General features: G+C 42.5%; 1 protein-coding gene across 12 annotated transcripts in view; it reads left to right on the top strand.

Annotated features, from left to right (window-relative positions):
• Positions 1–22,950, top strand: part of bru3 (bruno 3) — a 315,854-nt gene that overhangs the window by 197,551 nt on the left and 95,353 nt on the right. For all 12 annotated transcript variants that reach the window (XM_064700747.1, XM_064700744.1, XM_064700741.1 and 9 more), the window contains one exon: positions 3,668–3,716. In XM_064700747.1, the coding sequence (XP_064556817.1) occupies positions 3,668–3,716 (49 nt within the window). The remainder of the gene's footprint in view (positions 1–3,667; positions 3,717–22,950) is intronic.

Raw genomic sequence — 22,950 nt, 5'->3', positions numbered from 1 at the left:
TCTTTGCTCACTTAGCGCGCTTGGGCATCATAAACTAACGCAGTTTATGTGGGGTTCATGCACCCAATATACACACATACACACATATACACGCACACAGGCGCACAAACACTTACACAGACATAGACAGTCGCATAGTGCTTGGCAGTTTGGCACTTGGCACTTGGCACTTGGCAGTTTTGGCATTGCATACGCGTAGGCGGCGTCGCTTGGACTAGTCCGCCATGTCATGCACGACTTGTCGAGGCGCTAAAATTTGCGGTTTTACGTTGCCACTGGCGCCGACTACCCCCGACCACCCCCGACTAGCCCAGACTCCATGCAGCCCCACTGGCCCTCGCTGCTATTGGTCTTTGTCAACGGCTCAACACTTTGTCATAAGGCTAATTGTGTGCTGAGGCATCTTTAGGGCCGAGTCAAAACATTTTTGTTGGTCTTTATTTTTATTTGGTTCTTATTTTCGTACTCGCCAGCAAAAGATTTAATTAACATTTTGACTGTGAAAGGCTTCCCAAAGATGTGGGTTGCTACGCATTTTTGGCTTTTGGCTACATTTAAATTTCAAATTATGTTCGCTAATTACGCAACCTCACTCCCACCTCACACACACAAACACACACACAGCCATACATACGGAGGGAAACCTTTTTGCTACCCATAATTAGCAAGGCCTTTGTGCAAAGCGAGCACAAAGCCTGCAGCCAGCAAACAGAACGAGCAGCCGCAGCTGAAGCAACAGCAGAGTCTGTGGTTTCTGAGATGCCTTAGCAATGTTGTTTCAGTTAAGTTTCTCCTTTGGCAGAGTATTCACTGCTTGTTAAGCCTGTTCGCTGACTCACGAATGCATTAATGGATTTTTTGGTGTTAAGAACCTTGCTATAGCTATAGCTTGCTATATATGAAGATAAATCTATATCTGACTGCTTGGCAAATGTGAGGTCGTGAGCGTGTATGGCGTGGGTCTAAGCGTCGGACTCATAAGCGAATAGTCGGTGGTTCAAATTCATCAAATTGTAAATTTGATAACAATACAAAAGCCAGTAAAAGTGTTATATTTGAAGTAAATGGCCAAGCCTTATAACAAATTTAAGACTCCAAAGAGAAGTCGCTGGCTCAAATGCAATAGCAATCATCTGTTTTTATATTTGTTTATTTAATTTGTGTTTAATTGATCAAGAGTTTTATATATTAAATATATTCCCTGGTTAAGCCTCACAGCTTATATAACTCCAACAAATCGAGGTCAAATAGACCTCAGATCGTACATTGAGTTCATTAACCAATGACTGCAATCAAAAATGCACAATATCGGGGCATGAAAAACTGCACACAGAAGCCAGACAATTATGCTGCCTCAGACTCTTCGGACTTCAGACTCATGTGCATGGCTCAATATGTGAGCATTTCAGTGTTGGTTTTTGCATGCTGTGTGCAACAGCAACAACAACAGCAGCAGCAGCAGCAGCTGCGGGTGTCGGCGTTGATAAAGCATTCAAAAGCAGCAGGCAGCAGCAGGCAGCATCAGGAGCAGGAGCAGGAGCAGGCAACATGCTGCAAAAAGCATTGCATACAATGGCAGCCTTCAGAGCAGAGCAGAGCTGAGCTGAGTTGAGTTTAGCTGCACGCTCTGGCCAAGATGCTTCTCTGTGTGTGTTTGCATGAGCTTGAGCTGGGAAACGTTTTCCAATTTATTACCCCGGCCACATCAATCATTTACCAGCCACAGACGCCGACTCCTAGCCTGTACCGCCTTCCCCCAACGTAACCAAACGTTGCCAATCCCGACCAATTCAGACCGCAGAAACGTACCCAACGAACGTGCGACTAAATGAACATTTTTGGTTAAACATTGGTTTAAATTTTGCGGCGTCATCGCCAGTCCCAGTCCCACTCCCAGTCCCAGTCCCAGTCCCAGTCCTAGTATCAACAACAACAAAAACAACAAGAATCCTCCTGCATCCTGTCACTGTCAACAGCATGGCGGCATTGGCGTCGCTGTATACAAAATCAACAAGGCTTCAGTTCATCGACCACTTAATTTATCCAGCTGAGCTTTGAGTAAAGGCAAAAGCGAATTTATGCTCGACGCCAATTGTGGCGTGGATGTGGGCAATGAGGCGTGGCCGGCATGCCTTTGGTCAGACAGAGAAATGCACTTAATTGCCATCACAGCCGCCCATTCGTTGACTGTTTAGCGCGACAGCTCCAGCCTCAGCTCCCCCTCCCACACCCACCCAACAGCGTTGGCATTACAATTAAAAAATCAGCCAGCCAAAATAAAACGCAGCATGCATTTAGGCGCACATGGCAGAGTCCAGTCAGGAGCAGAACTGAGCAGAGTAGAGCAGCAGCTGTAAAGGAAGGGAAAGAGGGAAGAGAGTCCTCGTGCAGACCTTCTGTTCATTCATTATGCATTAATGTAAATACGGTAAATGTTGTCCAATCATTAACATAATTGAATTACAAACAAGCGGGCGCCCAAATTGGGGTCTTGTTCATGCGCATGCATAAATCGCAATTTTAATTACTTGCTCGACTAATGGATTGTGTGTTACGGTAGCCGAATTACCAACTAAAAAGAGTTACTAGCCCAATATACTAACTAGCAAAACTCTATTTGCAGCCGCCTAGAACATTAAATATTTTACGACACGTCGCCGAGCTTGTGCCATATAAAGCAATTGAATTTTGCAGTTAAAAGCTACAATCATTTTCAATTGCCGCAAACTAATGGCTGATTATAAAATATGCATGCGACAGGCAAACAGACAGCCGGGCAACCAGACCAGGCCGGGCAATCGGGCAATCAACCTGGTCGTCGGAGGAGTACGTCGGCATTGCCGAACTAATGACTATGATGGGCCAATCTAAGGCCGAGCGACCAAAATGACACCTGGTTTATATAAAAAGGCAATCATCAAATGGGAGTCTCTCTCGGTTTGGTTATTGATTTGCTCGGTTTTGCGGTAACGGCCACAGCATAAAGCCTTCAATTAAGTTTTATTTTAATGTATTTCATTTCAACGTCTTTTAATGGCATTTTTCGTATGGCTCCCATATTACTCATTTGCCATAAACCAAAAGGTGACCACAACACGTAGCCCGGCTACAGTCACTGCCATCCTTTGGGGTTGCTCACGGTTCATGTGGATGTGGATGGGCGTTAAGTGTTGCCCGCCAGTCGACATGGGTCGCTTGGGTGAGATTTAAGCTTTAATGATGCATGAAGCGGCACAGGATGTGGCTGCCCAGTCATGGGTAAAAGGCAATGAGCGCAAATGTGCAGAGACTACCATAGAGCGAGAGAGAGAGAAAGAGAGAGGGAGAGGGAGAGTGAGAGACAGAGCAGCCAAAAGATGGGCTTGCATATTGAGTGGCATTTAAATGCTTGAAACTGTTCTGTGCTGTGGCCCAGGCTTGAAGGTGTTTATGAAGAGTGCTACATCATCGAAAGTTGATGGTAGAATTGCCAAAATGGATTTGATAATGGGATTTTTAGTGCTCAAGAGCTGAGTAATTGACGTGCTTTAAACAGAAAGACAAGTTGATTATCATTAAATAGAAAAATCGAATAATTAAGTATCAAAGTGACTTGTTTCTAGATTAAATTGAGCAACAAACTCGTTAGCAAACTTTTCATGACATTTCTCTATTCTCTATTTTGCAGATGAACCGTGCTTTACAGCTGAAGCCAGCTGAAAATGAAAGTCGCAGCGGTAAGTAATCAAATCCAAAGTTATGACCGACAAATACTATATAATTTTATTTTACTTTTCCATTTGGCAATTCAATTTGCCGCTCACCAATCAAGTCGCCATAGGTGCCCAGAAATATAATTACTTTACTGCCAAACACATTTAACCGTCAAAAACTTGACCCGTCGTCCTTATGGAAGTTTTCTTGGGTTCGGTTCCTGGGCAAAAGTGCAGCGTCAACGAAACTTTCTATTCACACCTTGTCTAAGTATGTGCTGAATTCGAACACGAACCCAAACTTGAGCCTTCAGTCCCCTCCCCTTCCCTCCTCTTCACACCTACAACACACGTCAGCTGAAATTACGGGTGCGCTTCGATAAACTGTCAAAACTGTCTGCAAAAATTTGACATTTAAAAAAAAATCGAAAAGAAAAAATCATACAAAAAAAAAAGAAATAAAGAAAATACAGCACTGGTTTAGAAAACGGAGGGTGAAAAAAAGTTATAGCAAAACAACGTGGAACTGTCAATGGCAGGCAATGGTTGCCGGACAAGGACGCTCTGCCCTGCCCTGGTCAGGGCGCCATATTGTTTTTACTGGGCGGGCTGCCCCGCTGTTGTCATGTTTCACGCTTGTTTCTGACAGCACAGCCCCCATGCCGAAGCCCTCGAAACCTTTTGAAATACGTACAGACAAAAAAAATGGGCAAAGATTTGCATAATTTACACAGCACTTGATTTTTTCTTTTTGGGTCATTTCTCGAGTAGTTCTTGCATTGATAAACTTATTGACAAGCTCATTATGCATGAGGCAGCAAAATGGTGGGTTTTTTTTAAACGGATTGGAAGAATGTAAATTTAATATTATAAACAGAAAGCTGTGCTTAAGGGAGCTGCAAAGCCACGTAGGAAAAACATTTAAAATAAAAAATAATTCGCCAATAATTAGGTTCTATGCTAAATGCCTTAATGCATCTTTAACGTAATAGCGTACGTCACGTAAGCGTAAACGTAAGCAAATATGTCGTCACAGTTTTGTTATAGATGCATGCTTTTATGCGCAGATGCAGCTTGATTTGACGTTATGCCTAGGTAACGTAAGCAATTACGTAAGCGAAAAAACAGTGCACATACGTTTCGAAATTGGTTGGGCAAAGAGTATTCTCACGAAAATGAGCTGCCCGAGGGGCAGTTGGCAGGTGGCAGGTGGCAGCCACAAAAGTCAGTGCACTCCGCGCAATCTTTTAAGACATTCTCAAGCTGGCAACGCTTATCAAAGCAGCACAGCGCCCAAAATGTCCATTGCACAAATTGCTTGTGCACACACACACACACATACAGAGTGAAAGAGAAATGTAATAGGAGATATGGAGAGAAAGAGCGAATGCAGAGCCATTGCTCATAAGAGTCAACGTTGACGGTCGGTGGACGGTCGTCCGTCGCTGTGGCAAAAACTTGACAAAGTTGATGTGTCAAATCAGCAGAAGGCGAGTTGAGCAACGCAGAGCAGCAGGACTGTAAACGAACGAAGGATGCCATCAGCTATACAAACGGATGACCTTTAAACTTTGCCAAAGGACATGAAAGCACTAATCGTTACGTTGCTCCCTTCATTCATTCAACGTTCATTTGCCAGTTGCTTCGATTTCTCCATCAGCTCGCTCGGCTCTGCTCCGTTGAGCTCTTGGAGCGCTTGGCGGCAACAATGTAAACTTTTCTAATCCGCTGGGGATTCAAACTTCAAGCTGCAGCGCTGGCAACGCGGCGGCAATCTGTCCGCACAATTGTATGGCTCTGGATGCTGCTGCTGCTGCTGCTGCTCTTTACTGTCACTGCTAGCTAGGAGCAGCAGGTCTGGTGCTGGGGCCAGTTCCCGACCCGGCCCATCAGCAACGCAATCAAGTCGACATTTTTGTTTGTTGCTTTGTTTGTATTTCGTCTCTGCTACTGCGACTGCTACTGCGACTGCTGCTACTTTTTGGCCAACAAATTTCCAAGAAATTAAAGCGCTCAACTTTCTGGCCGCTATCAGCAACGCACTTGGCAACTCAACAGCATTTCCGACTTTTGACTTTGGCTTTTGTTCAGGCCCAAAAGCCTAGGCCAAATGCAATTATACAAGGACAAGTTTAATTGCTTGGTTGAGAGCTCAGCTAAAGTCGGCTGCAACTTTAGCGCTGACATTTGCATTTTGTTGTTGTTGTAGTTTTTCATTTAAGCCACTTGAATTTATTTAAAGCCAAATCAAGCAGAAAACATGTGCACGCTTAATTTTGCGTGTGATCAGACTAGTTGGTATTGTGCTCTGAATTTGGCCAGCTCAAAGGACTTGCTCGTTATTGCCCTGCTTCTGCAATTTTATCAATTTTAACTCAAACAAACGCTGACCATTTCCCGTCCTTTCTCTTTTGAAAAGGACCAAAATTGTTGCACATTTTCCTTTGCCTTTTGTCTGTGTCGCATACGCAATTTTCTGTGTGCCATATCTAAAGTCTGATGACTTTCATTTCATTTGCCCTGACACACACACACACACACACACACATACGATTGCACACGTTTAGTTATTTATCTTGATATTCTCCTTCTCTCAAACACACAATACACACACACACACACACGTCCATGTTTCATCATTATCAAACTCATATTGTCGCCAGCTTCGTCTTCGTCTTCATCTGCGTCTTCGTTTACGTCTCTCGCTTTTACGCGTAATTTGTACTTGTCTAACAAGTAATGATGTCACGTAAATTGCATACGTTGACGTTACGTTGCGTTGCGTATTTTTAAACTGCACGCTCACACACACACACACACACAGCTTGGGCAAATTGAGCAAAGCGAGTGAACGGGCGAGCGAGCGACTTAAAGTCAAATTAATATTACTCATACGCAGCGTACCTCAAGCAATGTGTGTGTGTGGCAAAGAACTGACACAAGCTGTCTCTATATCTCATTCTTTCTCTTTTACAAGTTCTCTCTACTTCTCTCTCTCTCTCTCTTTCGTACATAAATAAATTGTGAAATCCGTGCCATTTCCTTGAGCGCAACACAGATTTATGTTTCTAAATGCGCATTAATTTCCTTACCTTTATCCTGAGCTGCTTCTGCCTGTGTGTGTGTGTGTGTGTGTGTGTGTTCGTGTGTGTGCATATTTGTGTGCGTTTCGTGTGTCATACGTCAGTAAATCAGCTGACTGCTGCCTGCTTTCCGTCTTGCCTCATTCATCATACTTATAAATATTCATTTCCTTTACCGCGCTGTGCCCAAAAATGATTGCAAAAGATTAAAAATCAACTCCATAAAAATATGCGTACACACACACGCAGAAATTTCCTTGATAAATTACAAAGTAAATTAACAAAAGCGGACAGAGAGAGAAAGAGAGGGAGAGTGTGCTAGAGAGATTGAGATGCATAGAGAGAGAGCGAGAAAATTAAATATACTATTGCCCTGTCAGTCCATCCATCAGTCAGTCAGTCGGAAAACGTATGTGAAAATTCGCCTTTCGTTTCGATTTTCTTATCGATAACAAAACAAAAAACTTTGAGCGGCTCATTTTCTGGCTGCGCAGGCAGCCTGATTATTATAGACAACGCCTCATCAAATTGAAAAGCAATGAACTATGAAAAAGCCCGAACAGAGAGAAACTAACCCTAACAACAACAACAACAACAACAACAGCAACAACGTTCTCCTAATAAGCGACAGGCGCAAAACTTTCTCGGGCAGCGTGGGAGGCGAAAAACTAATAATAATAATACGCAGCGTTGACTGCAAAAACTTTTCTCATTTGTGCACAGTTTTCCTACGCCAGGCGCCCCTCCATCTGTCGATAACTGTGAAGGCTGCTGCTGCTGCCGCTGTTGCCAGTTCGCATGATTACGCATTTGAATTGTATTGGCGCCAATTTGTGTTGCCTACTTTTCGGCGAGGCGGACGTTGGCCAATTTCATTATCGACACTTTACCTGCCACTGCTCGCCGGCTTTTATGGCCAACGAAAAACTTGGCTTATTAGCGTGCAACACAGCGGAATGTCTGTGCGAATGTTTCAAGGATGCCGCCAATTGGGATGTACGCAATAAAAAGAGGAAGCAGGCGACAAATTCAATTGAATTTATATTGTGCTATATGTGGTATATGCTTAGCGAGTAGATTGGAACTTGTCTGGCGCAAGATGATTGGCTTCGGCAGGCGAGCTAAAAGCTGGCGGTGCAAATTAAAAAATTCACCACTAAGCCCAATAACAAAGCCGCACACAGACAAAAGGCATAAGCAAGGGCCAAAGAGGCTAAAGGCAGCGCCTAAAAGCAGACATCAATTTCTGTTTTTGCTGCTGCTTCATTCTTTCTTGCTGTACATCTGCTCGCTTCCAGCCCCCCGCTCAATCGCAAATTCTTTAATCAGCTTAAATTCACACGTACCAAAAGCGACGTATAGCCATTGATTGGAGGCTTACACGGCCTAACTCCACCCACACAACTGCCGAAAATCTTTATATTTCTCTGGTGTGGTCCCCAATTTTGCTTTGCTTTGGGTGCTGCTTGCTGCTGCTTTTATCAAAGCCAGTTCAAAGGCGCGTATGTGTATTTAGGCTTTTATTGTTTTTGACCTTTTCTTTTTCTTCCATTTTTTTCTGACAACAAAAAATCGATTTTCACACACACACACACGCAGCAGCCCACGCACAGCGGAAAAGCGAAAATGTTGAGGAAACACTTTTGCCCAAATAAAACTAAATCACAAGCCTCAGCAGCAACAGCAGCAGCAGCAGCCGCCGCGTTTGCAAGTTCAAATAAGCGATAATAAGTATTTATATGCCCCGAAATGTAGGCAACACATTTTTTCGTTTATTTCGATTTTTTGTGTACATAGTGGAAAACAGCCTGCTAAATGCGTTTTAATGTTTTTCCCACGCCAGAGAAAAAGAAAACAACTTTGAGTCTGGCAACGCCGCAGCGCAGCATCTTAAATATTTAAGCACACTTTTAGGCAGGATTTTTCGTTTTGTTGTGCTTCGTTGTTTGCGTAGTTTGTCTGCGCATCATTTTTCTTACGTTGTTGCTTGATTTTTTTACGAGCGACTGAAGCCTGTCAATTGGCTGAATGCCTCGTAAAAATGCCAGAGGCCTAGACGGAGGCACAGCAGAGAGCCAAGTGGCAGCCAAAAACGATTTGTAATGTTTTCTTGGCCGCGCCGGAAACGGAAAAGCACACAAACACAAATACAGCCACCGCCTGCCTGTATGTGTGTGTGTGTGTTGCTTTTAGTTTGTTATTGTTTTCTTTTCTTCTTTTTGGGGGCGGAGCACTCGCTGTGTTTAGGCCTGCCAAATGTCATCATTAGCGTTTCAATTGCCATTTTAGTCCGTGACACTTGAAGCATTTGCATAAAATTCAAGTCAAGCTGTTGACATTGATGGCTGACATTCTTTGATGTTTGCTTTTGAAAAATAAAGCCAAAGAAGCTCAAATACCCTGCAGCTGGTAGCCTGAAAAGCAGCTGCTAAGCGCAGATTATAGAGGATTGCCATATATTTATATGGCACATGTTGCCAGTCTTGGATTGGCAAGAGTTTCAAAAGTTTCTGGTATAAAAATAGCATACACGAAATTGAAAAACCTTTTAAGGCCCATTTCGACTTAAAACTAAATAGTTAAATTGTTTTATGCAGGGCGTAAATGTGGCTGCCCGATCAATTTATTGTCGTGACATTTTTGGCTCTTTGATTGAAAAGAGTCGCGAAGGTTCAGCCGTGATTTACCTCAGCTCTGCTGGCCTAACACCTGACCCGCTGGACACACAAACCCCACCAAAAAGAGAAAAAACAAAAAACTCTGCTGATCTTATCAACGCGGCAATTGTCTGACGCTTTTGCCTCTGCTTTTGTTTGTTTGCGGTGTCTTCATTTCAAATGTTGGGCTGGGGGCGGGGCGGCAGGGAGACAGCTTACGATAAGCGACACGCAAGGGCGACAGTCTAGGGTTGGGGGCAGTACAGTCGCGGCCGGCAATCAATAGTGTCAACAGCGCGACGGCTAGCGGGGCGTATGTGTAATATAAAAAGTAATTATTTCTTATGCAATATAGCCCGCAGGTGGTGGGAGCATAAGGCGCGGTGGGTCGCGGGGTCCAGCCACATGATAAGCATCTGGAACAGCATTTTATTGCAAGCGGCGCAATGTTTTAATTGTTTGTCGTGCCAGAGCTGCCATCCAGCTGCTGTGTACTATTATTTTGTGTTTCTGTTTCTGTTTTTGTATTTTTACAAGCAAACAGCTCAGCCATAAAAGATTGTAATCTTAATTGCATTTAGAGTGCCTTGCATTGTAGGTTAATAATCATAAATGTTATGGTAATAGTTACCACATGAATGTGTATGTACGTGTGAGGCATTTTGTTGTGGCTGCAACAATGTCTGCTCCATTTGCCATTTGCCAAAGCCCTCGAAAATATAGTACTCCAAACGTAATGCACTGGCATTTGCGAGTACAGAGTACACACCAGGTGCAGCTGGCAATTAGAAAAATTGATATTGTCGCCCACTACAAACAAAAAGTGCGCTTAAGTGGGCTAATAATGTTCGCTAATGCAGTGTCATCAAAACTATTTGCTTTTGTCAGTGTCCATCTTTTTATTATTTAAATAAGTCCTGTCATTTTCTATATTTTCCTTAGAACTTAAACTAAAACTAGTCTTGCGTATTTTTTGTTAATTTTTCTTTCAAATAAATCAAAATTAAATTCATGTTTTTCTGAGTCAGTTAGGTCAATGTCTGACTAAATCATTTAATACAGTTGGTAATTTTGTAGAAAATAATAAGTATAAAATATGTACAATATATATATAAAAGAACTCGTAAACTCTGGTTTCCCACAGATATCGTCTAAGGGCTCGCTGTTCCCAGCTGTTGTTGCTGCTGTTTTGTGACTTGCCAACACGCCATCTAGCCATATCTGCCGCACACACATGTATACACATGCATACACATACACCCCCACCCCCCCTTGACAGCCGTCCTTGACGTGTAAAAGAGATAGATAGCATTTTATGAGCGTCCCGCAACGCCCCCTTTGGCAGCACACTTGAGCAGCCGGGCACAAAGCGGAGCTCTGGCGTTTGCTTGGCTCATATACTTTACAAATCTTGATAGCTTAATAGCAAGTAAGACGAACTGTGTGATCGCAGAGGGGAGGCGTGGAGAGGAGGAAGTAAAAAGCAAAGACATGTTTTGGCCAGCGGGCGAGCTAAAAGAATTCTGGCACATTAAAGACCCAAAGCGTAAGCCAAAAAGCTAAAATAATATGAAAAGTCATAAAAATAACAGCGGGGCGACTGCAACAAGAACAAAAGCAAAAACAAAGCGAAAATCTGGGGAGCGCAAGCTTTGGGTTTTATATTCTTCATATGTGTTTAGTCGCTGTCTCGCTCAGTCGCTGTCTCTCTCTCTCTCTCTGTCTCTGAGAGTGTGTGTTAATTTAGGCGAAATCAATAGAATCCCTCGCAAGTGTCGAGCGCTCTGCTTAAATGAATGTTACGTAGGTGGCGACAACAGAACAACCTGAATTTATGTTAAGTTGAGTCACCAGCAGCGACAAAAACTATAAAAATTAACGAGCTGCAAGTAATGGAGCATACTTTCTGGCGTTTTGGCCCAGCGAATGGGCATAAAATGCGCTCCGCTGCCTCCGACTCGGCCATTGTTGCGAAATATTCTGCACTGTCGCTCGCACACTCTCTGCCTTCCCTCTCGCTCGCCCAGACACTGTGTATAGTATTATAATGCCATTATCATTTTTATTATTGCATTTTAAATGCATTTATATATGTATACATATATAGTTTGTAGATATATATATACATATATATATAATTTTTTGCCTTTTTGTTGTGCCTTCCATTCATAATTTTTAATGCTTGGCCAGCTCACAGCTCATTAGGCAGGCAACAACAATCGACAACAAATTGTGAAAAGTGTCTGCTGCCAAGACGCAGGCGTAGACAAGATTAATGCATTGTTGCCACGTATCCTGCCACCCACACACACCCACACACACACACTCACACAGACACATTTTATTTTTTTGAAAGTCGCCTCAAAGTCATGTGCACGTCTCTCGGAGCCAGTGCTGTGCTGTTAACTGCATTTAAAGTAGTTGCTGCTTGTTTTGTTTTCTTGGTTTTTTATTTTTCTCTTCAAGAAAATGGCACAATAGTTGAACAGTCGAACAGTGCGCCGAGTTGGGTATATCACACGACTGGGCGCCAGCAAGCGGGGCGGCGGGGGTTATCAAAGAAAATGGGTTTTGCGTTTGGCTTACCAGATGAAAAGCTGAGTGGCCCACACCCCAAAGCATTGTTATGGAAAAACACAGCTCGATAGATGGAAAGATGGATGTTAACATGCTTGGATTGTATGCGGAAAAAATATATCAGATTATGTAGAATCATGCTATGCAACAAATATTAGAATATATGTAAACTAATTTATAGTTATAATGTTTCAATTGAATTAATTTGGAGTTATATCTGAACAACTTTCTGATAGTATGTGAGCATAATATATATGCCAGCTGCCAGAGAGGAAACCATGTTTGTTGACCCATTCAACGCTTCACAGATGTAACAATAGTTGTTTTCTTTATAATTCTCTGGCATGTGGAGCATGAATGAACTCTGGCCTAAGATTTTTGTTGTTATTTAAAACTTAAAGCTCTGTGAATGCATTACTTCATGCACTCTACACGGGGACTCAGATTCTGCTGTGACTTTGTTTTTGTTGTGTTTGTGTATGTATGTTTGCTTGGGACAAACGTGCCTGCAACAAAACAAGCCCTGGCCATAGCCATATATCTATCTATATAGCGAGTCAACCAACTATCCATCCATCCATCCATCCATCTATGCAATGCAGCAAGTCATGCAGCGCAGCTCGCTGACCCGCACGCTGCCTTTGTCTGCTCCTAAAGCAGTCTCTGTTCAACTATCTATCTCCAGCTCTCCTCCACTCTTTTTTTCTCCCTCTCCCACTCTCGATCTCTCCACTGTCTGTCCAGCTTGCATGCATTTGGCTTTACAAACAATATTTGTTGTTGTTGTCTTCACACAACAACTACATCAAACTCAGGACTCCCATTGAGCTCTGTCTATTTTGAATCCTCTTTCTCACTTTTGCCCCTCTATCGGCCTCGCCGCCTGTCCAGCCCCAACGCCCACACCGAAGACTAAACAAACTAATATGCTATGCTTAAAGCGTACATATTGGACTTACAGTTGTTGTTGTTGTTGTTGTTGTTAGTTGCTTGTTGTTATTTTTGATGTTGTTTGTATACAACAGGCAGAGTGAGAGAGCAACAGCAGCTATAGCTCAGGCTTCAGCTGCAACCGTTTGCCGGCTACTACAAAAGGCCTCCCGCTGTTCGCTTCCTCTACCCCGCTTTCTCTGTCTCTCGCTCTGTGCTGGCCCCGGCTGTCATATTTCGTGCTCTCACGCTGCCTACATGACACGCCATTGTGCTGGCCCAAAGTTTCCCACAGCGACCCGCTGAGCTCTGCAGCTGAATTCCCGAGCTGAGCTCACGTTGACGACCCCGCACCCGGACCCGCACTCGGTCCCGACTCCCCTGCCCTGGCCCCTAGCCTGTCGCACGCTTATCATATAAATTCTCTGGCTTGTTATATTTTTTTCTAATATTTTTTGTTTTTTTTTTTTTTTGCTGTTTTGCTCTCTGATCCTGGCCATAACAAAAAGGCTAAAAATGTTGGCTTGTTGTTCTGCCTGCTATTGAAGGCTTAAGCGCCCGACAGCCACTCAGTCATTCAATCAGTTAGTTGGTTGAAAGGCGCTTCGGTTATTCGTCCCGTGCCTGTGCTAAGCAAACAAACACTCACACACTAACACACACACAAAATCAACGCCAGACAAAAACAACAAAAGAGCCTATCCCGTAGTCCATATAGACTGTGTTCGAATAGTTCTGCTCCCACTCTCGTTGTCCCTCCGGCTCTTGTTCTATGCAGCAGCTGTAAATGCATTTTACACTTGACTGCTGTGGCGAGCATTGCCTAAAGCTGTTGCCAAAAAATTGTTGACTTGTTTTTATAGGTGTTTGACCAAAACTATACTGTAAGCAAAAATTACAGTACATGGCAGAAACAGAATAAGATGCCCCTAAATCTTCACATTTCGAGAGATTTTGCTTTAGAACACATAACTTGAGTTTAGTTAGCAAATCTTCCTCTATATTTACTTTAAACAACTAAAATTTCTACTTGAATTATTGCCGGAATATTTATTAAGGAATATATGGTATATGCTTTAATTCCCTCTAGAAGGGGCCTTAACATACTAAATACTCATTATTATTAGCGCAAAGAATTTTGGGTATAAAACTCAACTGCTGCACACTAGTACGCAGACGATAATATAAACTCATCAGCCTAATGAAAATTGTCCGAGCCAGACAACAACCCAACAAGAACAACTGTCGCCTGTTGTCTTTAAAACTCTATTAAAATGCACGCATGTGTTTAATTACCCGCTTTGAGTAGAGAAGACGACGTCACATTGTCGGATAGTAAAAAATTTACTACGATAATTAAAAATTGCACAGCACAGAGAGAGACAGAGAAAGAGAGAGAGACATAGCGCGAGAGATCTAATGAAAAGTGACAAAAAAGATGAAACGATGGCTCCGTCATGTGATGCGTTTCATATAAATTTCGAAACGTAAATACGAGTCCTGGCTGGTAATTAATAACTAAAGCAGCAGGAGCAGCAGGTCCAGGAGCAGGACGACAGCTGAGTTGAGCTGAACGAAGCGCTGCCCATAAAAGTATGCTACACAATTTTCAATGCTGAAAGCGCGATAAAAATGAAATTTTATGTGCTGCTTAAGGGCGTCGCTAAAGGTTATTAAATTTGCGTGCCTTGGGGGTGGGTGTGGTTGCCTGCCAGGGTTGTCAGGGCGCTTAAAGCTGTCTCGAACACATAGTTTAATTGAAAACTTTGCTGTGTGACTTTCAAATGACATTCAAATGTGGAGCCAGCAAGTAAAAAATCAGCAGCAGAACAAGTGCTGCACATGGTTATAAAATTATGATATGGCTTATGAGCAGCAGGCGACGTCAGTAGATTGTGGGCGGTGGGCGTGGGGCGGTTGGGCTGTGGGGCGGTATAAGGACTCGCATTAAGTGCCATTGTCTGCCTGTTAACATGCTCATTACTAGGCAAAGGCAAAAACAGAAAGGAAACTGAAACTCGCTCATGACTTCACTTCAATTATAATTACGTCAGACAGTGCAACAGAAGAAAATGTGCAACTTGAGGCAAACAACAGATAGAACGTAGACCAGACCCAAACCCAACCGGGACTCACTTACCAGACAGACTTGTCGACAGCACAAACAACTTGCAAGTGAGCATTTCCTTTAATGCCTGCCATTGCGCTTTTGCCTTGGTTTTTTCTCCTTTTTCATATATATATATATATATATATATATATATATATATTACATTACATTTGCTCCCAAAGTGGAGCTCGCTGCGGACGACGATGATTGTCATTGTTTTTAATGCCAAAGAGTTTGGTCTTTGGCAACATAATACGAGCAGCCCAGTCAAAGCACGGCAGCAAGCAAAAACTGTCTGAAGAAAACTCATAATTGCACTGCACAAATTGCAAGTTATGGGCTAAGTTGTGCAACGCAGAGCAAAGAACAAGGTACATATGATCTCAACTAAAAGCATTCATCATGTAACTTTAGCGCTAGGCAACGGGTGCCGGGGGTGCTGGGGTAATGGGCAAGCGCCTGCCAGGTGGGCCAAGGTGCGAGTCCTTTATCTTTGATGCAATTTATGTAATAAATGCCTTAACGAGAGAATGGAATAGAGTACGAAATTGGAGGGAATCGTTTGAAGGATTGTGCCTAGGCACGAGCATATGTTGCAGAAAAAGACTTTTTACTTTTTATTTAGTTATTATTATATTGTGAATTTTGCTTTAATTCATTTCTATTTTTACATTTATTTGAAAATAATAGTGTTGGCGAATAATATTTGCTTTTTTATTTATTAAACAAAATTATTTTACTTACAAATAAATCTAAAATATGAACCTCGAGTCTAACAAAGCAATTAATAATATTAAACAAATATTTCTTTCTGTCAGTCTAATAATCCAATTGAGTATTTTCTTATTTCTTTATACATATTATGTATTTTTTTTTTTAAATATTTTATAACTATTCAACTGCATTAATGAAATTCTGTAAGTGCCTGAAAAGTTCATTTTCGTAAAGCAGTTGCAGCTGCAATTTAAATATCGTTTAAAGCCTTGTGTTTTTTGTTTTCTGCACGCGGCTGGCCGCCATTTTATTGATGTCTTTTGACGCCGCACTTTGGCCCTGGACTGGACGGGACGCTGTGCGTCCAGGACACGCACACAAAACAGTTGGCAAACAGAGAAGAAGCAGCAGCAGCAGGAGCATCAGCAACAGACAACGTCCAGTGTCCGCCGCAACTGCCCGCAGTCCGAGGCAGTTTTCCATTGAAGTCAGTTGAACGTTTTGTCTGCTCCTCTGCTGTCTCCTGGCGCGTCACTCACTGCCGCAGTTATGATGGTGCGAGGTGGTGTGGGATCGGGCAGTTGGGGCTCAGGTTCTCTTCTCTGTGTTCTGCGACTCCAGTTGTAATTTATTTGGGCGCTCCGGCAACGTTTTCTTTATTGCTGTTGCTGCTGCTGCTGCTGCTGCGACCGGGCAAAACTTATTAATTTAGACTTTTTGTTCGCAAATTTGCGTCTGGGTCGTTGCCCAACTATGCAACAACAACAACAACAACAACAACAACAACAACAACAACAACAACAACAACAACAAGAGCAATAGCAAAATCTGACAGCAGCTTTTGGTTCGTTGTTGGTTTTTGTTGTGCTTTGGCAACATTTATGCAAATTAGTTTTGATTGTCTCTCTCTCCCTTTCCCTCTTGGCGTCTCACTCGGAGCCCAGGAAATTGAAAGTTAATTTGCATGCTGTATAGTTTAAGGCGCCGCACAGTTAAATACACAACAATAACTGTCGACTGGCAACGTTTATTGTTGTATATATTTTATTTTATTATTGCATTATCTTTGCATTGCACTCTCATATTTATTTATATCCAGGCCCGAGCGGCCACCCGTCGCCTTATTTAATTGCACGTGCATAATTCTTTTAAAATACAATTATTACAACGCCTGGGCAGACGCAGCTCATGCAAAATTTATGTTCATTTCGGTTCACTACGGTTCACTTCGGTTTATTCCTTATGCAGGCGGCAGCTTAAGGATGCGCTCTGTCCTCGACGGCATTCGCCTCCACCCGTGCGTATGCTGCGTATTATTATTTTAACAAGTTTTCACTCTGTCCGGGACTCTTTTTTGGGGAATGCGCCTTTAAGGCGCTTACTTGCATATTTATGTCACTGTCGGGAATGTGTCGCCTCTGGTCACTCGCTCGAACGTTACATAAATATGAAGTACACATAGCGTAGAGCAGAGGAGTGCGGGGTTTGTTAACTTGGTTGGTTGGCTGAGCTGCTGCGGCTGCTCCTGCTCCTGCTCGCTCATGTGTGACAGTGGCCAGCTGGCTGAGAGACGGGGCAATTGACAGTTTTGTTGCATAAATTTTGTGGGGGTCGCTGACAATGCGAGCATCGAGCAAAGTGGGGCAGAGTTGAGCCTGGAACTGAACTGAACTGAGCTGAAACTGACAGGATTACAGCACTGAAAGTTCGCTGGGTTCTGGCTTGGATGGGCTATGGTAGTATCTGACAAAAATTTCATTCGACACTCTGCTCATCTGTTATCGCTTATTAACATAATGCGAGAGCCATGGCTTTTGTTTATTATCACATATGCTTGCTGATAATCTTCCAATAATAGAAACCTCCGTTATGGTCTAAATGTAACTTAAGCAGCTCAAGCTCTGTTAAAGCCACAAATGCTTGCGCATTTTTCCATTACCATTTCCTCGGGGCCACACGTGTCCTTCAAATGTGCAAAAATCGAGAGTTAGCACCCAATCCAGGCAGTTGCTCTGCAGTCAACTCGTTTGTCGCAGCTCAGTGCACTGTGTGCTGGCGAAAAATTTCACAACTAATTGAATATTTAAAACTGCCAAACCGCAATTTCAAATTTATTACCCAGTGCAGCGGCCACCCCTTTGCACAGAGTGCAGCAGGCAACCAGCCAGCAGAGCGTCCATTCAACGGCCATTACCTTTTGCATGTGTGTGTGTGTGTGTGTGCTCCCTCTCCTCCTCTCTCCTCTCTCTTCTCACTCTCTCTCTCTCTCTCTCCCTCTCTTAGTCACTCGCCCGCTCTGGTGCTGGTATAAAATGTCACTTAATTGCAATTTAGTAAATTGTTTTCCATGTTGTATAACAACGGCGGCAACAAGCAACTACCCCTGAGTGCCACTCCCCTTTTGCCTGCTGCCTACACGGGGCACACACATATTAAAACCATAAATTTTGCGGTGATTTATCTTAATTTAAATGTTGCAACAATGCATGCGGCTGGTTGCTGGCGATGTCTGCTGCCTGCCCCTTTGTTTAAATAACAAAGCAGCTAAAAGTATGCAACAATTTTTGCACTCACACATACACGCAGCCCATTTTATGGTGGTAAAGTTGCTTTTGTATTTTAATTTTTTATTATATTTTATGTTGAATTTTATTTTAAATTTTTTTTGTTTTCGTTTTTTATTTTTGGACGCCCCGTTGCCCGGCAACCGCCACGCTGTGCGCGAAAAATCAATTAAAAATTCATCAAATAATTAACAAAAGCACAGCGCAACGTTAACGGCAAGAAGGGGTTAAACAATAGCTTCTACTGCCGCTGCTGCTGCTGTTGTTATGTCCTCGTCTCGTCTCTCTCTGGGGAGTGTTTAACTTGGCCCGCTGAGGGACGTAATTTCAATGCTGCCTCCATGTGTGTGTGCGACTGCGACGCGCAAAACAAATTAAATTCAATTTAGTCAACAGCAGCAGCAGCAGCACTTGGGTGCGGAGGATGTTGTGGGTGGCGAGGGTGTGCGGGGAGGGAGAAGTTTCTGCAAGAAGGTGCAATTTTGATGGATTGCTTTGGCTGTCTGCCTGCCAGTCGAGTGCCTGGTACAAGTGGGTTTCCACAGGAGCTGGCTGTCTTGTTTGTTGCTTAGCTGCAAAGTTTACGAGTTCCTGCTGCTGCTGATTTTGGGTGCTTGTGTGCGCAAATTTGCATATGTGCTGGTGTCTTTGCATATGTGTGCGTGTGTTGTATAGTGTGTATGCCGGACCAAAGTTGTGCCCAAGTTAACGCAGCTGCATTTAAACTTTCTACGCATTCAAGTTAAAATACAGCATCAAAAACAAAAACAGAAACAAAAAAAAAACACGCATCCAAGAAATTATAAACTTTTCGAGCAAATGGCATTAAGCATTACATTTTAGCATACTTTCGAGCGCCTCAAGTAATTTGTAAAAAGGCAGCAAACTTATGTAAATAATAGACTTTTATAAACAACTAAAAATGCCATCCAATCACTTTGCAATTAAAGGAGCAACTAGATTATTTGCTAAGCAGAAAATTCTATACTTTTATCAAAAATAAAGCTCTGAACTTCACAGAATGTTTTTACTCAAGTTGTATATGCTTCATAACTATTTCGTTTTTAATTAATTTACGTGCTTAAATTATTTGCCTAGTACAAATTCGCCTGGTGGGAATTAAACCTAAAATCTGGGCCTACATGCAGTCAATGCTCTGACTTAAAGCCATTTTTCTTGTGCTGGCCCAAAACGAATGACAGAACCTTAAGCCGGCCACAAACAGGCAAACCAAAAATCACAAATTTCCGCTTTTTAATGAATGCCACTGACAGCAAACGGGTCTGCCACGCCCATAAAAAGGCGTGGGTCAAAACGATAACACGTCGTGCCAGCGACAGCGACTGCGAATGCGACAGAGAATGTTACTGCTACTGCTACAGCTCCTGCTACTGTAACTGTAACCAGTTTAAAAGTTGGCGGCGTGACATGTCAGCGTTTGGCTGCGACTTGCGGCGAGTCCCACAGAGCATGCAACTTCATTTATAAAAACCCTTTTTATATTTTTTGTTGTTGCCAACTGACTTTTGGCTTTTTGTAATTTATACGCGCTTAAAGGCGTCATGTCGAGCAACACCTACAAATTCTTTGTTCCCATTGTTTTTGTTGCCGTTTGTTTTTTTGAGCTTTTGCATAACGTCAACGTCTGACAAATGTGCCATAAGCAGCAGCAGCAGCAACAACAACAACAATCAGCAGCAGCAGCTTTGAAACTTTTGCGTGCGGCTTTCGGGTTTGGTTTCATTTTTGTGGCCAGCGGTTAAAAAAGTTGTGGCCAAATAAATGGCCAAATGGTAGAAAATGACAAATGACCGTCAATCATGACAGGCCAGACGAGAGCGTCGTTGGAGCTGGGGTTGATAAGGCTAAGCTGTGTCTGCCACAGTAACCAGCCAGCCCAGAGTTAGGCGCTGGGGCCGGGCCGGGTTAAAGCCAAACACACACCTGCTGGTCAATGACAGTCAAGGCTCATAATTGGGCAAGGAGGACGGGCGGAGTAGCTGCTTTCTGGCCATCTAAATGAGTGTTTTGCGCCAGATAAGCTGTACAGCTCATATTTTTGAGGATTGTGCCATTAAATGTGTAGCTAAAGTAAAATATATATGAGCAATAAGTTGAATATCTGAGAGATATGTTAAACGGTCGTAGTCAGATATTAAATTACTATTAATTCTATGGGCTAAAGCTCTGCATATAAAAAAATCGAAAGTAATTTATATTTTATATATTATTCTCGATTCCATGTGCTCTATTAAAAGTTAAGTTCCAGCTACTTTATCCCAGCCACGAGTGTTGCTCATAAAAATTGTATTTGGCTTGCTTTCATCCAACTCGCAGCATGTAGAGTGTGTTTAAAAAAAAAGTTGCAACAAAGTTTTCAGTTCTTATGGAATTTTTGACGCAGCAAAGTTGGAACAATGAAAGTTTTAATGTTATTATTTTGTATTTTTATATGACACCAATTTACTAAGTTTATTATGTGTGTCATTATTTATATTGATTGGGTTATTTTATGGAAATTATATACAACTTGTAGTCAGGGTGAACCAAAAATGCTGTGAAGCAAATTGACAAATTCTTATGGCCGAGCGAACGCTGCGTATGCGTAATAAACGTGCCATAAACTTTGGCTGGCAGAAATATGGTTTTGGCCCAGCGGCGGGTAAACAAAATCGTTTGGCTGCAAGAATTTACAATATAAGTTTGCAATCTGACAAAGGGCTACCAAATTGCTAAGACGGGCAAGAAAAATCTTATCAATTTTCCGTATTTTTTTTTCTTCTACTTTTTTTTTTGTCTCACATATATATGTATTTTGTGAGTTGGCTAAGTTTCAGAGTTGCTGCCCCCCGAAGTGCCACTGAAAAATATTTTATTGAATATAATAAGCAACGCAAACTTTGGCCAGAGGACACAAACTTGTAGTAGACGCAGCGAGTGCTCTTCCTGTTTGCCATTTAATATGAGAGCGCACAAACAATTTTGCCGGCTGTCCTTTGTCCTTTTAATGCCCCCGCCCGTTTAACTTCCCTTGGCGCACTGCATTTATTGCATTCGCTTTTGTGCTGCTTAAGCAATATAATACCTGCGTGTGAAATAACGCAAAGTTTATGCAGCGCTGAAAAACTTTGCGCTTAAATGAAAACTACAAAACATTTAAGTTTCGGGCAACGGCAACCAAATTTAAATGCCAACTCCCAATTGGGCAGCCCTTGAGGGGTTACTGCTGCTGCTGCCGCCGGGCACTGAAAATGAATTTGAAATTTGAAAAGTCTTCTGATATCGCTTTTTTCTTTGCTTGCCAAAGTTAAGACTTTGTAGTCGCGTCTTTGAGGTACACTGCAAAAAAAAAAAAAAAAAGAAGTGTCAAATTAAATTTAAAAAGTGATTTGCCGCGCTTTCTTTTTGCTTGCCCATTCCTCAAAACTTGTGTGTGTTTCGCTGCTTATTTTGTTTGCCCTGTGGACTGCTTTTTAAATGCTGCCACGACTAAATGCCAAAGTGAAAATTCGCTATAATTTGCCTCAAAGTCATTTTATGGCCCCTCTTGCAGCAGTTCAGACTGTGAGAGGCGGAGTAGAAATTGAATTGCCTTTGTGCTGCGCGTTGCGGCTTACAGAAAGCGGTCGCTATTCCATTTAAGGTTGGCTTGAAGGTAAAGGTAAACTTGATTATAAGTAACAGTCAAGTTTTTGCTCAGCAATAGTATGCAATTATTAATTAGATTTGGAATCTTTGTAGGCAATCTATTTGCACTAATGGCACAAAAATGTTGGCTAGCTTTTTGTCTGGGCGCTCAATTAACATGGCTGCTTGTGATTTTTGCTATTCGCCTGCCGCAAGTCAACAAATAATTTCTATGCAAATATTTTACACTAATTATTTCATATATTTTCCATGCGGCGGCGTTAAAAGCAACCAGCTAAGCAAACACTTGTTTTGGCTGCTCCACGTCTGCCTATCTGTCTGTCTATTTGTCTAAGTGTTTGTCTGCCTGCGCCCAAAAATAGTTATTTGCTCAAATTAAATATATATATATATACATTTGTGTATTTGTTCAGCGCAAATATGTCTCTGTCTGATCCTCTGTGTGTGTACGTGTGTGTGCTTGTGTGGAAAACAAAATTATTTTATGGCGTTTGCGTTTGACAAACAAACTGAAGTCAGTCAGAGCTGTGGAGTCATAGTCAAAAGGCAACTTGATGAGTCACTTGACACGGGGTACAGTCTGTACTGTCAGTCAGTCTACGGTCTGTCTGCGGCGCCTAAAACTATGCAGCGCACTTGACTTTTTCCTGCTGCTGTCACACTGCAATTTTCCAGCCTTTAGGTGCGGCCTTTGTTTGGACACAGGCGCAGAAATTGATTAAGTTTGTTGCCTGCCAATGAAAAAGGCACTCAATCAAACCGAGTCCTGCGCCAGGGCCTCGGCACTCCACGGGGCAAAAAAAAAAACTAGTAAAAGCTGCCATTGAAACAGCACACAAAAAATAAGCGAATGAATGAGTGAATGAGAAGCGCATTGAAAGCCCCTTTTTGGTCGGTGTACTATATGCCGTTTTGTATTCAAACCAAGTCAAACGTAAAAGCGTTGACTTTACACTCACACGCACCATCGCAGGA

Source organism: Drosophila montana, unplaced genomic scaffold, assembly GCF_035044405.1.
Source record: "Drosophila montana isolate Dmon_TW-CO22-7 unplaced genomic scaffold, ASM3504440v1 contig_1875_1, whole genome shotgun sequence".
In the NCBI taxonomy this organism is placed as follows: domain Eukaryota; kingdom Metazoa; phylum Arthropoda; class Insecta; order Diptera; family Drosophilidae; genus Drosophila; species Drosophila montana.
This window is presented reverse-complemented; position numbering and strand designations above follow the sequence as displayed.